This window comes from Dipodomys merriami, unplaced genomic scaffold, assembly GCF_024711535.1.
Source record: "Dipodomys merriami isolate MVZ:Mamm:240054 unplaced genomic scaffold, mDipMer1.0.p SCAF_156, whole genome shotgun sequence".
NCBI lineage: Eukaryota > Metazoa > Chordata > Mammalia > Rodentia > Heteromyidae > Dipodomys > Dipodomys merriami.
Window position 1 is genome coordinate 2,262,981 of NW_027202893.1, and position 14,018 is coordinate 2,276,998.

The following is a 14,018-nucleotide window of genomic DNA, read 5'->3' on the forward strand; positions in this document are numbered from 1 at the left end:
CTGGGAAGAGTGCTGGGTGACATGTCATATTTTGTGGTTTTCGATCGCTTAACGTCTCTGCCTTGACAACAGTTCTTCGGTTTGGCGTTCTTTCTTGGCAGGTCAAGGTGTGAAGGAACCGGCTCTGTCAAAGAGCCGCAACGAAAATGACCTACCGAGCCACCGTAGGAGAGGGCCGCGGAGCGCTTGTCTTCCACCTGGGGATTCGTTAGCAGGGGGGGGGGGGCGATCCGTATCACGTGACCATCGGCAGCCTGCGGATTGGCTCCGTTTTTCCTCCCCCGGCGAAGCGAAAGGAACCCCCTGAGGAAGTCGGGCGCATGCGCAATGCTGGAATTTCCTTAGCCACTCTGAGCGGAGCGGCGGGGTTGGGCAATAAACTGGAGCTGACTGGGAAGGTGGGGGAGGGGGCTCTTCTCTTGGACTTCTGGGTGCTTCGTTCTTCCTTTTGGTGAGGTTTAACTCCGACGCCGGGTCCTGGAAGCCCGGGGGACCCCTAACACTGTTCTGGAAGGAGAAAACAGCTTGTGTGGAGAGCGGTTCAAGTTGCGGAGGGAGTGCGCGCCGGGAGCTCCCCCCCCCACACATCCCGGCGAATGGTGCGGCCCTGAGCGGGTCTCGGAGCCAGCCCGACGTGTCTGGGAGAGGCCCCGGAGGGGGCGGGAGGGTGGCCCGCGGGACGCGGGTTCTGTGGGGAGACGTGGGGAACATTTGATTCCGAGAAGAGGAAGAGCCCGAGTGAACGGGAGCGAGCCGGCTGAGAGGGAGGGAGGGGGCTGCCAAGATGGCGACAGCCTCCTCTGGGCCGTCGTCGGCCGGGTTTCCAGCCTTTGATCCTGGGGTGTCTTCCTCGACCTCAGGTAAGTTTGCCTGGGGCTTGGGGGAAGGGGTGGTGGTGGTGCTGGCAGCGGGCTGGCGAGGGAACTGTGCGGTGGGAGAAAGAGCTGGACCTGAGGGGGGCACCTGTGGGAATGATCGGGGAACGAGCTCGAAGAAGGCTAGACTTTCTTCAAGCTGCAGGGATTTCTGAGCGGGCCTGGGTGAGACGGTGATCAGGGGGAAACGATCAGAAACGTTGCCTTGAGGAGGGATGGAGAACGAAAGTTGGGGGCGGGTGGGAGGCAAACCAGGGAGGAGAGCCACTCAGTGGAGGCTCTACTGAAAGAAGGGGGCTACTTGGTGTGAGAGGCAGGTAAAGGAGGAGTTGATGATGGTGGCGTGAAGTGGGTCGAAGTGTTGAAGAAATCGTGGGACCTGAAGGAATTGAGGAGTTCGGGGGGTGCTTTTGAGGGTTGGGAGTGGGAGTTGTTGGAGCGGTTTTTCCGTTCGGAGACTCCCCCCCAACTGCGTCATTCTTTCTCGCTGGACCCCCCTCCTCCCACGCGCGGCGCGGGGGAGCGGGAGCGCGCGCACATGCTTACACACCCAACAGCTCCTTTGATGACCCCCCCCCCGGGGGTCTCTAGCCTGCTCAGCTTTGGAAAGCCAGGCAAGTTTGAGAAGCGAGCCGAAGGAACGTGGGGGAGTGTAGGCCAAAAGACTCTTAAAATGCAGTGAGAAATGGAGCCTTGACTGGCAGGTAGAGCAGTGATGTTTGGAGTTAGGTATCAGGAAAAAAGAATGATTGGGGTGGGGAAGGTTCTGACTGCTGTGGCTGAGTCTTACATAATAAGAAATAAACTGGAAGGAACGTTTAAAGAAATTGGAACTTGGAGAATAGGAAGCTCAGGATAGCTCAGAATTGGAAACTAATGAAGATTAGGGGAGGGTTGAAGCAAGGCCCACAAGAAAAGCAACAGATTGTGTGTAGGAGGGAAAATGCGTGTTGGTGTGTGTGAGTCAGAAACTGTTCTAGAGCTTCTGTCAGAAATATCTGGGGATCCACAGTGCCTGTTGGCTTTACACTGTGAAAAGGAGCTGTTGGATGCTTTGAGAGTTTGACATTTCCTTAGGTCTGGGATTGCAATCTTGCCGTTTTGAATTGGCTTAATAAGAGAGTTCTGCCTTGAACTCTCCAGATTAGATGAGAGAATACATAGTCATGGATACCTTCTTCATAAGCCGCAGTTTTATTTATGTACATCTATTTTTAGTTTGTTGGAAAGGTGATTTTTGCCTTTCCTATAAAAAGCATTAGAGGAGGAGGAGGTGGCATATGTTTATAATCCCAGCAATCAGGATTCCTGAAGGGCAGGAGCTTCATGGGTTAAAGGCTAGTCAGAGTTACCTAGGAAGTCCCTGACACAAAAAATAAAAAAGCAGTAGTGGGCCAGAACAAATCATGTTTCATTCTAAGCCTAAACAAGGAAAAGTACAAGTGACAGTTTTGTTTTTAATACAGTAGCTTCTTAAAACCTTCTCCCCATTTTCCTCAACCTAGAAAGAATGTGTGTGTGTATGTGTGTATGTGTATGTATATGTATGTATGTGTATGTGTTCCTTAAGTAAGTTTCTCAACTCTCAAGTCAGATAGTCCCTGTGTTAGAAATCAGGCTAATTGTTCTGGGTATGGTGATACAAATCTGTAATCCCAGAACTCCGAAGGAAGAGGCAAGAGGATCATGATCATGAGTTGCAGGCCATTTTAAGCTACATAGTAAGACCTGTCTCTAAAACAAACAAAAACCCAAGCTAGCCAACCCACAAAAACAAGGGTTAAGAATGTAGCTCAGTATTAGAGCTCTGCATATCATGTACAAGGCCCTAGATTCAATCCGTAGCACCAACCAGCACCACCACCACCAAAACAAAGCAGTATGTTTATAACCTGGAGTTGGATTAAACCTCTGTTTCATGGAAGTAAGTACCTTTCTCATTTATTGACATGTCTTTTGTCTTTTTCTATCTTTGCTTCTTGTCCAGATAATCCTCATATCTATTTTAGATGTTTATTTTGGATGTTACTATTTGATATTTTTGCAGGTTTTAATTTTCTGGCAGATCTCGGGTGTAGCAATCAATATAGATTGTATAAGTGTTTTTCTGCTTTCACTAGATAGAATATCAAATATTAGGCCTCAGTGCACTTCACAGTGTCTTTTTTTTTTTGTCGGTCGTGGGGCTTGAACTCTGGGCCTGGGCGCTGTCCCTCAGCTCTTCAGCTCAAGGCGAGCGCTCTACCACTTGAGCTACAGCACCACTTCCGGTTTTCTGGTGGTTTATTGGAGATAGGAGTCTCATGGTCTTTCTTGCCCGGGCTGGCTTTGAACTGCGATCCTCAGATCTCAGCCTCCTGAGTAGCTAGGATTACAGGCGTGAGCCACCAGCGCCCGGCACTTCACAGTGTCTTTATGTGTGAAATCTTATGTGTCTTGCCGGGTGCTGGTGGCTCATGCCTGTAATCCAGGCTGAGATCTGAGGATCGTGGTTCAGCCCGGAAAGTTCGTGAAACTTACCTCCAGTAAACCACCAGAAAACTGGAAGTGGCATTGTGGCTCAGTGGTAGACTGCTAGCCTTGAGCAGAAAAGCTGAGGGACAGTGCCCAGGCCCAGAATTCAAGCCCCATGACTGACCAAAAGAAAAAAAAAAGAAAGAAAGAAAGTCTTAAAAGTAAATAAAAACTTTTCTTTCCCATCTCTTTTTTTGGCGCATACATACTGAATTAGTCGTGTTAAGAAATATTCTGGTTATAAATACACCTGAAAGCCGGGCGCTGGTGGCTCACGCCTGTAATCCTAGCTACTCAGGAGGCTGAGATCTGAGGATCGCGGTTCAAAGCCAGCCCGGGCAGGAGAGACCGTGAGACTCCTATCTCCAATAAACCACCAGAAAACCGGAAGCGGCGCTGTAGCTCAAGTGGTAGAGCGCTCGCCTTGAGCTGAAGAGCTGAGGGACAGCGCCCAGGCCCAGAGTTCAAGCCCCACGACCGAGAAAAAAAAATAAATAAATACACCTGAAAGCATTTTGGCGTTATTTATTTTTTTTGGCCAGTTGTGGGACTTGAACTCAGGGCCTGGGCACTATCCCTGAGCTTCTTTTTGCTCATGGCTAGTGCTCTACATTTGAGTCACAGTGCCATTTCCGGTTTTTCTGTTTATGTGGTACTGAGGAATGAAACCCAGGGCTTCATGGATGCTAAGCAAGCACTCTACCCCTAATCCACATTCCATTTATTTATTTATTTATTTTTATTGTCGTGGGGCTTGAACTCTGGGCCTGGGCGCTGTACCTTAGCTCTTCAGTTCAAGGCTAGCACTCTTAATACTTGAGCCACAGAGCCACTTCCAGTTTTCTGGTGGTTAATCGGAGATAAGAGTTTCTTGGACTTTCTTGCCTGGGCTTGGCTTTGAATAGTGATCCTCAGATCTCAGCCTCCTGAGTAGGAAGGATTACAGGTGTGAGCAACCAGCACCCCGCTGTTTTGGCATTTTGTGTGTATATGTTCCCTTAAATTCAGGCTTGGTGAATTTAATAGAATTTTTCCTTTCAATGATTTTGTTGTTGTTGTTGTTTGTTTGTTTTTGGGTCCGGTTGTCAGGGGCCTGAACTCTGGGCCTGGGTGCTGTCCCTCAGCTCTTCAGCTCAAGGCTAGCGCTCTACCACTTGAGTCACAGTGCCACTTCCGGCTTTTTTCTTTTTGCTTACGTGGTGCTGAGGAATCGAACTCAGGGCCTCATGCATTGCAAGGCAAGTGCTCTACCCCTGAGCCACCTTCCCAGCCCCATCAATGATATGTTTTTGAAGAGGATAAAATGTTTGAGATTCAGGAAAAGACAAGAAATTGTTTTGTGATCAGAGAAGAATACTTCTCTGGGTGGTAACTGAAGGATTACAAAATTGGGAAGTGTAAATTATGGTTTATGATCTCCTAATTTGCTAAAGGCTAAAAAAAAATCAAGGTATGTTTGTGTTTCAGCCATCCTAAAACCAATTTATTAGATATTTACCTGAACTCCACCTAAGTTTTTTTTTTTGGTCGGTCGTGGGGTTTGAACTCGGCTTGGGCGCTGTCCTTGTGCTCTTCAGCTCAAGGCGAGCGCTCAATCCCTTGAGCTACAGTAACACTTCCAGTTTTCTAGCGGTTTATTGGAGATGAGTCTCACGAACTTTCCTGCCTGGGCTGGCTTTGAACCATAATGCTCAGATCTCAGCCTCCTGAGTAGCTAGGATTATAGGCATGGAAATTCTCATTTTATACCTATTTTCAACACTGCCAGAGAACCTTGTTCTTGTCAGTTTCACGAAAACTTAGGTGGAAGCCGGGCGCCAGTGGCTCATGCCTGTAATCCTAGCTACTCAGGAGGCTGAGATCTGAGGATCGTGGTTCAAAGCCAGCCTGGACAGGAAAGTCTGTGACTGATCTCCAATTAACCACCAGAAAACCAGAAGTGGCACTGTGGCTCAAGTGGTATAGCGCTAGCTTTGAGCTGGAGAGCTCAAGGACAGCGCCCAGGTCTAGAGTTCAAGCCCCATGTCGGACAAAAAAAAAAAAAGAATGTCTTGTTTCAGGGACAGATTGGTAAACATAATTTTAGATAAGCAATTCATAATCTTTAAAGGCTCCTCTCTCTCTCTCTCTCTTTTTTTTTTTTTGGGTCCGCTCAAGGGGCCTGAACTCTGGGCCTGGGCGCTGCCCTCAGCTCTTCAGCTCAAGGCTAGCACTCTACATGCTCTACCACTTGAGCCACAGCGCCACTTCCAGCTTCTTTCTTTTTTCTTATGTGGTGCTGAGGAATTGAACCCAGGGCCTCATGCATGCAAGGCAAGTGCTCTACCACTGAGCCACCTTCCCAGCCCCTAAAGGCTCATCTCTTCTGGTGTTCAGGTTAGGGAAAAGAGGGTATTGAGAGTAGTTCTTCCCTGCTAATAGTAAACTCCTTATTTAGATTGTTTTACCAGCTAGAGCTGGTCTTTTATACTGGTGACAAATGAAATAAAGAGCAGAACAAAAATCATCAGCTCTAAGTGATGTTAACATCTTTTCCCATTGGAATAGTTTCCATGTTTGGATCTGAGGGAGATAATTTTTTTTTTATTTTTAATAGATTTTTATTGTGAAAATACTGTACAGAGGGGTTACAATTACGTGGGTAAGATAATGAGCACATTTCTTATCAAGCATTGTAGCCTCCTGCTTTGTTTCCCCTTCGTATCCTTTAGCCCCCCCCACCAAAGTTGTAAAGTTCATTTTTCGACATAACGAACGACTTGTACATCTCATTGTTGCAATGGGTCCTCCTGTATCCCTGTTTTTACAATTTGTTTTTTTGAGGGAGATAATTTTAAATGAATATCTTTTTTTTTTTTTTTTTTTTTTTGGTCAGTTCTGGGGCTTGAACTCTGGCTTGGGCACTATCCCTCTACTTTTCTTCATGGCAAGCGCTCTACTGCTTGAGCCATAGCACCACTTCCGGTTTTTCTAGTGGTTTATTGGAGATAAAAGTCTCACAGACTTTCCTGCCTGGGCTGGCTTTGAACCATGATCCTCAGCTCTCAGCCTCCTGAGTAGCTAGGATTACAGGTGTGAGCCACTGGGCGCCCGGCTAAATGAATGTCATCTTAACAGAAGCTGTCATCTTGTGCTTATCCTTATCCTTTGGTTATTAGTAGAATGTGATGCATTTTGCTGTCTGGTCTCAACTATTGGTGTGTAAAGAGAATTTATTCCTTTTTTTTTTTTTTTGTCATGGGGCTTGAGCTCTGGGCCTGGGCGCTGTCTCTCAGCTCTTCAGCTCAAGGCTAACGCTCTACCACTTGAGCCACAGCACCACTTCCAGTTTTCTGAGTGGTTTATTGGAGATAAAGAGTCTCATGGACTTTTCCTGCCTGGCTGGCTTTGAACTGTGATCCTCATCTCTCAGCCTTCTGAGTAGCTAGGATTACGGGCATGAGCCACAGGCGCCTGGCTCCCTTCCTTTCTTAAAGCTCCATCTTTATTATTTGGACAATAGCAACGCTTATTAAAAATCAGCCCTGATAAGATATTGTTGATAATGTGACCATCTGTCCAGTCAGTGTTCAGAGAGCCAATTACCCTTATCTTTACCTTCTTAAATTTTTTTTTGTTATTATGGTAAAGGGTACTTTTTTTTTTTGCCGGTTGTAGGGCCTGAACTCTGGGCCTGGGCGCTGTCCCTCAGCTCTTCAGCTCAAGGTAGCCTTCTACCACTTGAGCCACAGCGCTACTTTTGGCTTTTTCTGTTTATGTGGTGCTGAGGAATTGAACCCAGGGCCTCATGCATGCAAGGCAAGCACTCTACCACTGAGCCATCTTCTCAGCCCCTAAAGGGTACTTTCTTTTTGGACAATGTTACCCCTTCCTCCTTGCTCTCTCCCAGTTTTTCCCTCCTGTCCCCACCCACAAGTTGTATAGTTTATTTATTTATTTATTTATTTTGGAGGAGGTCCAGGTGTGGGGCCTGAACTCTGGGCCTGGGAGCTGTCCCTCAGCTCTTCAGCTGCTCAGCTCTTCAGCTCAAGGCTAGTGCTCTACCACTTGACCATAGCGCCACTTCCAGCTTTATTATTTTTGCTTATGTGGTGCTGAGGAATCAGCCCAGGGCCTCATGCATGCAAGCAAGCGCTCTACCACTGAGCTACCTTCTCAGCCCCGTATAGTTTATTTTTGACTTATTGTCTACTGGGTACCACTGCTGCATTTAATTTAATGTCTTATAAGACATCAACAGCTAGAAATTCAAGTCAGTCTGCTTTTTACTAGAAAAGTTTGTTTTCAAGTCTTTATTTGAAGTTAGTAGAGGGGTTGGAAAGGAAGTTAAGATACTAAGATGTACACTGTTCCCCTGAAATAAGAGCTCTGTGATAAAATCCCATGTGACTCCCTGAAGGAAAAGCACTTAAAACCTTAGATGATCATCAACCTGTAGCTTCTTCTGCCTTATATGAGAAAATTTTGAAATAGTTACCCTTTATTTGTATGATTGTTGCAAGGAACACAAATAATTTTGGGGTAACTTTCCTGACTTTTCCCTATTGGATGCTGAGGGAAAGAAAGCCCAGAACACACAGGATTGAAGCATATGTGTTTATAAAATGGGCTTTATGCATCTAGGCAAGCACTCTACCACTAAACCACATTTCCAGCTGAAGCCACAAGTTGTATAGTTTATTTATTTATTTATTTATTTTGGGGGAGGTCCAGGTGTGGGGCCTGAACTCTGGGCCTGGGAGCTGTCCCTCAGCTCTTCAGCCGCTCAGCTCTTCAGCTCAAGGCTAGTGCTCTACCACTTGACCATAGCGCCACTTCCAGCTTTATTATTTTTGCTTATATGGTGCTGAGGAATCGAACCCAGGGCCTCATGCATGCAAGGCAAGCATTCTACCACTGAGCTACCTTACCAGGCCTGTTCAGAGATACTTGTTATAGGATGTGTTAACATTTCTAACACATTTTTGAGTATTTTCATTTAAAGAACATCCTGTGCCTTCTACCTCTAGGGGTATAATTGAATGGTTTTTCGGTTATTTCCAAGTTAACTAGGGCCAGAGAAATTGATTCAAATAGCTGAGCACATGGCTAGCTTATTATTTATTTATTTTTTTGTCGGTCATGGGTATTGAACTTTGGGCCTGGGAACTGTCTCTGAACCTATTTGTGCTTAAGGGTAGTCCTCTACTATTTGAACCACATTGCTACTTCTGATTTTCTGGTGGTTAATTGGAAATAAGAGTTTTGCTGCCGGGCTTCGGTGGTTCACGCCTATAATCCTAGCTACTCCGGAGGCTAAGATCTGCGGATCATGGCTCAAAGCCAGCCCGAGAAAGTCTGGGAGACTCTTTTTTTGTTTGTTTGTTTGTTTTTGGGTCCGGTTGTGGGGCCTGAACTCTGGGCCTGGACACTGTCCCTCAGCTCTTCAGCTCGAGGCTAGCCCTCTACCATTTGAGTCACAGCACCACTTCCAGCTTTTTTCTTTTTGCTTATGTGGTGCTGAGGAATGGAACCTAGGCCTCATGCATGCAAGGCAAGCGCTCTACCACTGAGCCACCTTCTTATCTCCAATAAACCACTAGAAAACCGGAAGTGGTGCTGTGGCTCAAGTGGTAGAAAACTGGCCTTGAGCTGAAGAGCTGAGAGACAGCGCCCAGGCCCAGAGCTCAAGCCCCATGACTGACCAAAAAAAAAAAAAGTCTCACAGACTTTACTGCCCGAGCTAACTTTGAACCATTATCCTCAGATTTCATCCTCCTGATTAGCCAGGATTACAGGTGTGAGCCACCAGTGCCCAGCTCTTTTTTTTTTTTTTTTTTTTAATAAATAGTAGTAGAGTTTTAACTCAGTGCCTGTGCTTGCCAGGCAGGTGTACTACCACTTTAACCACACTCCAGCTTTTACTATTTTTGAGTAGGATCTTGAGTTCATGTAACAATCAGCTGGCCTGGACCCCAGTCATTATATTTATACCTACTTTGCAGCTGAGGTAATATGTATGCCTTTATGCTCTTTTTATTAGTTGAGATAGGGTCTTGTGAACATTTGTCCTGGCTGGCTACAAACTTCAGTTCCTTCCATTTCTGCCTTCCCAGTAGCTAGGATCACAGGTATGAGCCACTGTACCTGACTTTATTTCCTTTATTTTTTTTGAGACAAATTATCACTATATAGACCAGGTTGGCCTGGAGCTCATAAACCTGCCTCTGCTCCCTGAGTGCTGGGATTATAGGTTTGGGCTACCACACCCAGCTTGTTTTTGTTTTTGTTTTATTTTGTTGCAGGTGGTTTTGCTTTAAAAAAAAATCTCTGGCTTGTAGTCTTATCAAAAAAGTTTCCTCAGAGTTAGCAATTTGCTATTAAGAAGGAGGATGATCTTTTTGTGCTATGTAGGAATTATGGATATATTATGTAGTAGTGTTGGTACATGATTAAATTGAGCCTCTCAGATTGCTTCTCTCTGACCTGTTCAGGCAAAACTCCAGTTGTCTGAGAGGAATGCATATCCGGCTAGCCTCTGGCGTCTCCAAATTATATGTGTATTTCAAACATTGAAATCAGTGACACACTGCCTCTTAGTTTCTCATCTGGTGAATGATGTCATCTCATCTCCCACGGAAATGCTTCTGCTCTGAAAGTTCAGGGAGAGGCTCTGCTATTAAGACCAACTTTTGTTCCACATGCTCTGGGGGGTGATGGTGGGGATGGCAGGACCCAACTCATTTCAGAGCTATTCACTGAAGATACCATTGTTTAATTGATCTGGCTCATTTCCCTGGATTATGTTGGTGATTTTCTTTTCTTGATAGTTTTCTAATACCTCTCAATAGTGAACTTTACTCTCCAATGAGTTAGAAATAACAAGCAGACTTATAGAGAATCTCAGTGGTGTTTTGCCAAGTGACTAGAAACCAGCCCTTCCACTACCCTTTTCTCTACAAACAAGATAAGGTGGGGCCGGGGACCAAAGAGGAATGCTTCCCTAAAACTGGTACAGAGTTGCCCAGAAAAATTTTCTGTGACACAGTATGATGATTCATCTTTGTCTTTCAGCAAGGATTGACTGGTTCAGTGGTTCTGAAATTGTTTTAGTAGCATTAATTTCCTACTTTATTTTCATAATTTATTTTTCATTTGTGCAGGTCCAGCAGCTTGAAATCAGGCCTAGGTGCTGTTTCCTGCGCTTTCATGTTAAAGGCTTGAGCCACAGCTGCTCTTGTAACTTTTTTTAGTGGTTAATTGGAAGTAAGAGTCTCATGGACTTTCCTGCCTGTATTGGCTTCAAACAGCCCCTAGCGCCTGACAATTTTCTTTTTCTTTTTTTTTTTTTGGGTCCGGTTGTGGGGCCTGAACTCTGGGCCTGGGTGCTGTCCCTCAGCTCTTCAGCTCAAGGCTAGCACTCTACCATTTAAGCCACAGCACCACTTCCGGCTTTTTTCTTTTTTTTTTTTAAATTTTATTTTATTTTATTTGTGAACATACTGTACAGAGGAGTTACAATTACATGGGCAGGATAATGCGTACATTTCTTTTTTTTTTTTTTTTTGGGTCCGGTAATGGGGCCTGAACTCTGGGCCTGGGTGCTGTCCCTTAGCTCTTCAGCTCAAGGCTAGCGCTCTACCACCTGAGCCACAGCGCCACTTCCGGCTTTTTCTGTTTATGTGGTGCTGAGGAATCGAACCCAGGGCCTCATGCATGCAAGGCAAGCACTTTACCACTGAGCCACCTTCCCAGCCCAATGCGTACATTTCTTACCAAGCATTGCAGCCTCCTCCTTTGGTTTACCCTTCACATCCCTTCCCAGCCTCCCCCCTCCCCCCCCCCCGGCTTTTTTCTTTTTGCTTATGTGGTGCTAAGGAATCGAACCCAGGGCCTCGAGCATGCAAGGCAAGCGCTCTACCACTGAGCCACCTTCCCAGCCCAATTTTCATAATTTAAAAGCTAGCTTAAAAAGTTTTTTTTTTCAGGTCTTGCTATTCATGAGTGATGCCAAAATTAGGTATTCCTGTTTTGTTTTAGACCATTGATACTCGAGGGATATGCTTTTTCTTTTAATTATTTTTTTTTTATTTTGGTCTGTCATGGGGCTTGAGCTCTGGGCTTGGGCACTGTCCCAGAGCTCTTCAGCTCAAAGCGAGCACTGTACCGCTTGAGCTACAGCACCACTTCTGGTTTTCAAGTGGTTTATTGGAGATAAGAGTCTCACAGACTTTCCTGTCTGGGCTGGCTTTGAACCGTGATAATGAGATTTCAGCCAGGTGTGAGCCACTGGCCCCTGGCCTGCTTCTATTTTTTGTTGTTGTTGTTGTTGGTGGTGGTGGTGGTGGTCATGGGGCCTGAACTCTGGGCCTGGGTGCTATCCCTGAGCTCTTCAGCTCAAGGCTAGCGCTCTACCACTTGAGCCACAGTGCCACTTTCGGCTTTTTCCTGCTTATGTGGTGCTGAGGAATCAAACCAAGAGCCTCATGCATGCAAGGCAAGCGCTCTACCACTGAGTCACCTTCCCAGCCCACTTCAATTTTTTTTTAAAGAATCTCTTATCATCTGCTTTTTATAGGTTGTATAAGCATCCTAAAATAATGTGTAGTTAAGAGGGCCTAGGCTGGGAAGTTGGCTCAGTGGTAGAATGTTTGCCTTGCATACATGAGGCCCTGGGTTCAATTCCTCAGCACCATATAAGCAGAAAAAACCAGAAGTGGCGCTGTTGCTCAAGTGGTAGAATGCTAGCCTTGAGCTGAAGAGCTGAGGGACAGCGTCCAGGCCCAGAGTTCAGGTCCCACAACCGACCAAAAAAAAAGGGGGGGGGGCCTAGATATGCAGAACATGCTTATTTTAACCTCAAGATTGTGCCTGGAGATTGCATTGTCTTCACTTCTTTTTCCTTCTTGCTTGTCTTCACATCAGCAGTACATTTTCATAATGAGCTTTGAGTTAGTTTGTGTGTGGGGAGTGATAGTGGTTTGGAGGCGCTGTTGAATAGTGTACTGGGAATTATGGATTATAAAACAGATTATAAAACAAAGCCATCCTTATGTTACCTTCTTCCTTTTCTTTTGCTCCTTTTTATTATATAACATAGACAATAAAATGTTTGTTACAAAAGCTATGTAGATGGGCTAGGAAGATGGTTTAGTGGTATAGTGCTTGCCTAGCATACATGAAGCCTTGTGTTCGTTCCTCAGTACCACATAAACAGAAAAAGCCAGAAGTGGCACTGTGACTCAAGTGGTAGAGCTCTAGCCTTGAGTAAAAAAAGCTCAGTCACGGTACCCAGAGGCTGAGTTCAAGCCCCGGGACTGGCAAAAACAAAAACAAAAACAAAAAACCACACCAAAAAAACTATGAAGTTGAGGAAAAACACATTTAAAATTACAAAATTAACCTAATACCATCATCTGGAGGTGGTTATATTGGTGGTCGGGGGTCTTTCATAAATAAGTACACACAAATTCATAGATAAATGTTTTACAAAAGGTATGTCATGCCTTTTTTTTTTTTTTTTTTTGTCCGGTTGTGGGGCCTGAACTCTGGGCCTGAACACTATCCCTCAGCTCTTCAGCTCAAGGCTAGTGCCCTACCACCTGAGCCACAGCGCCACTTCCGGCTTTTTTCTTTTTGCTTATGTGGTGCTGAGGAATCAAACCCAGGGCTTCAGGCATGCAAGGCAAGCGCTCTACCACTGAGCCAGCTTCCCAGCCCTGTCATGCCTTTTTTTGTTGGTTGAGCTTGAACTCGCCCTGAGTGCTGTCCTGAGCTTTTCTGCTCAAAGCTAGCACTTGAGCACTTTGAGTCACAGCTCCACTTACAGTTTTCTGGTAGTTAATTGGAGATAGAAGACTCATGGACTTTCCTGCCCTGGCTGGCTTTGAACCATGATCCTCAGATTTCATCCTCTTGAGTTGTTAGGGTTACAGGCATGAACTACTGGCACCTGTCATGTCTTTTTTTTTTGCCAGTCCTGGGGGGGTGAACTCAGGTCCTAGGCACTGGTCCTGAACTTCTTTTGCTCAAGGCTAGCACTCTACCACTTGAGCCACAGCATCACTTCCCGCTTTTTCTGATTATGTGGTACTGAGGAATCAAGCCCGGTCTTCATGCATGCTAGGCAAGCACTCTACTAAGCTAAGCCACATTCCCAACCCCTTTTTGAGACTTATCTCCAGTTAAAAGCTGGAAGTGTAGCTTTGGTTCCAGTGGTAAAGAGCCAGCCTTATAGACAATAAATTTAAGTAAGAAAGAAAGAAAAAAGGAAGTAAATTTTAAAGTAATGGTATTATTATTATTGTATATATTTTTTGGCCGTGGGGCTTGAACTCTGGGCTTGGGGACTGTCCCTGTAGTCTTCAGCTCAAGGTGGGCGCTCTACCACTTGAGCCACAGTGCCACTTCCAGTTATATAGTGGTTTATTGGCGATAAGAGTCTCATGGACTTTCCTGCCCAGGTTGGCTTTGAACTGTGATCCTCAGATCTCAGCCTCCTGAGTAGCTAGGATTACAGGTATGAGCCACTGGCACCCGGCTGTACTGGTATTATTTTTATTTATATATTTACAAGTATAGTATTCCATTTTAAACTACACTATGATTAATATCACTGATCTCCTTTTGTTCACTTAGGTTCTTTCCAAT

The 14,018-nt window shown here is 45.5% G+C and overlaps 1 protein-coding gene across 4 annotated transcripts in view; it reads left to right on the forward strand.

The window, feature by feature from the left end:
• Positions 1–370: 370 nt before the first annotated feature.
• The window catches only part of LOC138827503 (phosphatidylinositol 4-phosphate 5-kinase type-1 alpha), a 52,929-nt gene continuing 39,281 nt past the window's right edge, over positions 371–14,018 (forward strand). For 2 of the 4 annotated variants that reach the window (XM_070023073.1, XM_070023074.1), the window contains exon 1: positions 371–860. In XM_070023073.1, coding sequence (XP_069879174.1) covers positions 785–860 — 76 coding nt within the window. In that variant the 5' untranslated portion in view covers positions 371–784. The remainder of the gene's footprint in view (positions 861–14,018) is intronic. The other 2 variants (XM_070023075.1, XM_070023076.1) reach the window with 1 other exon arrangement.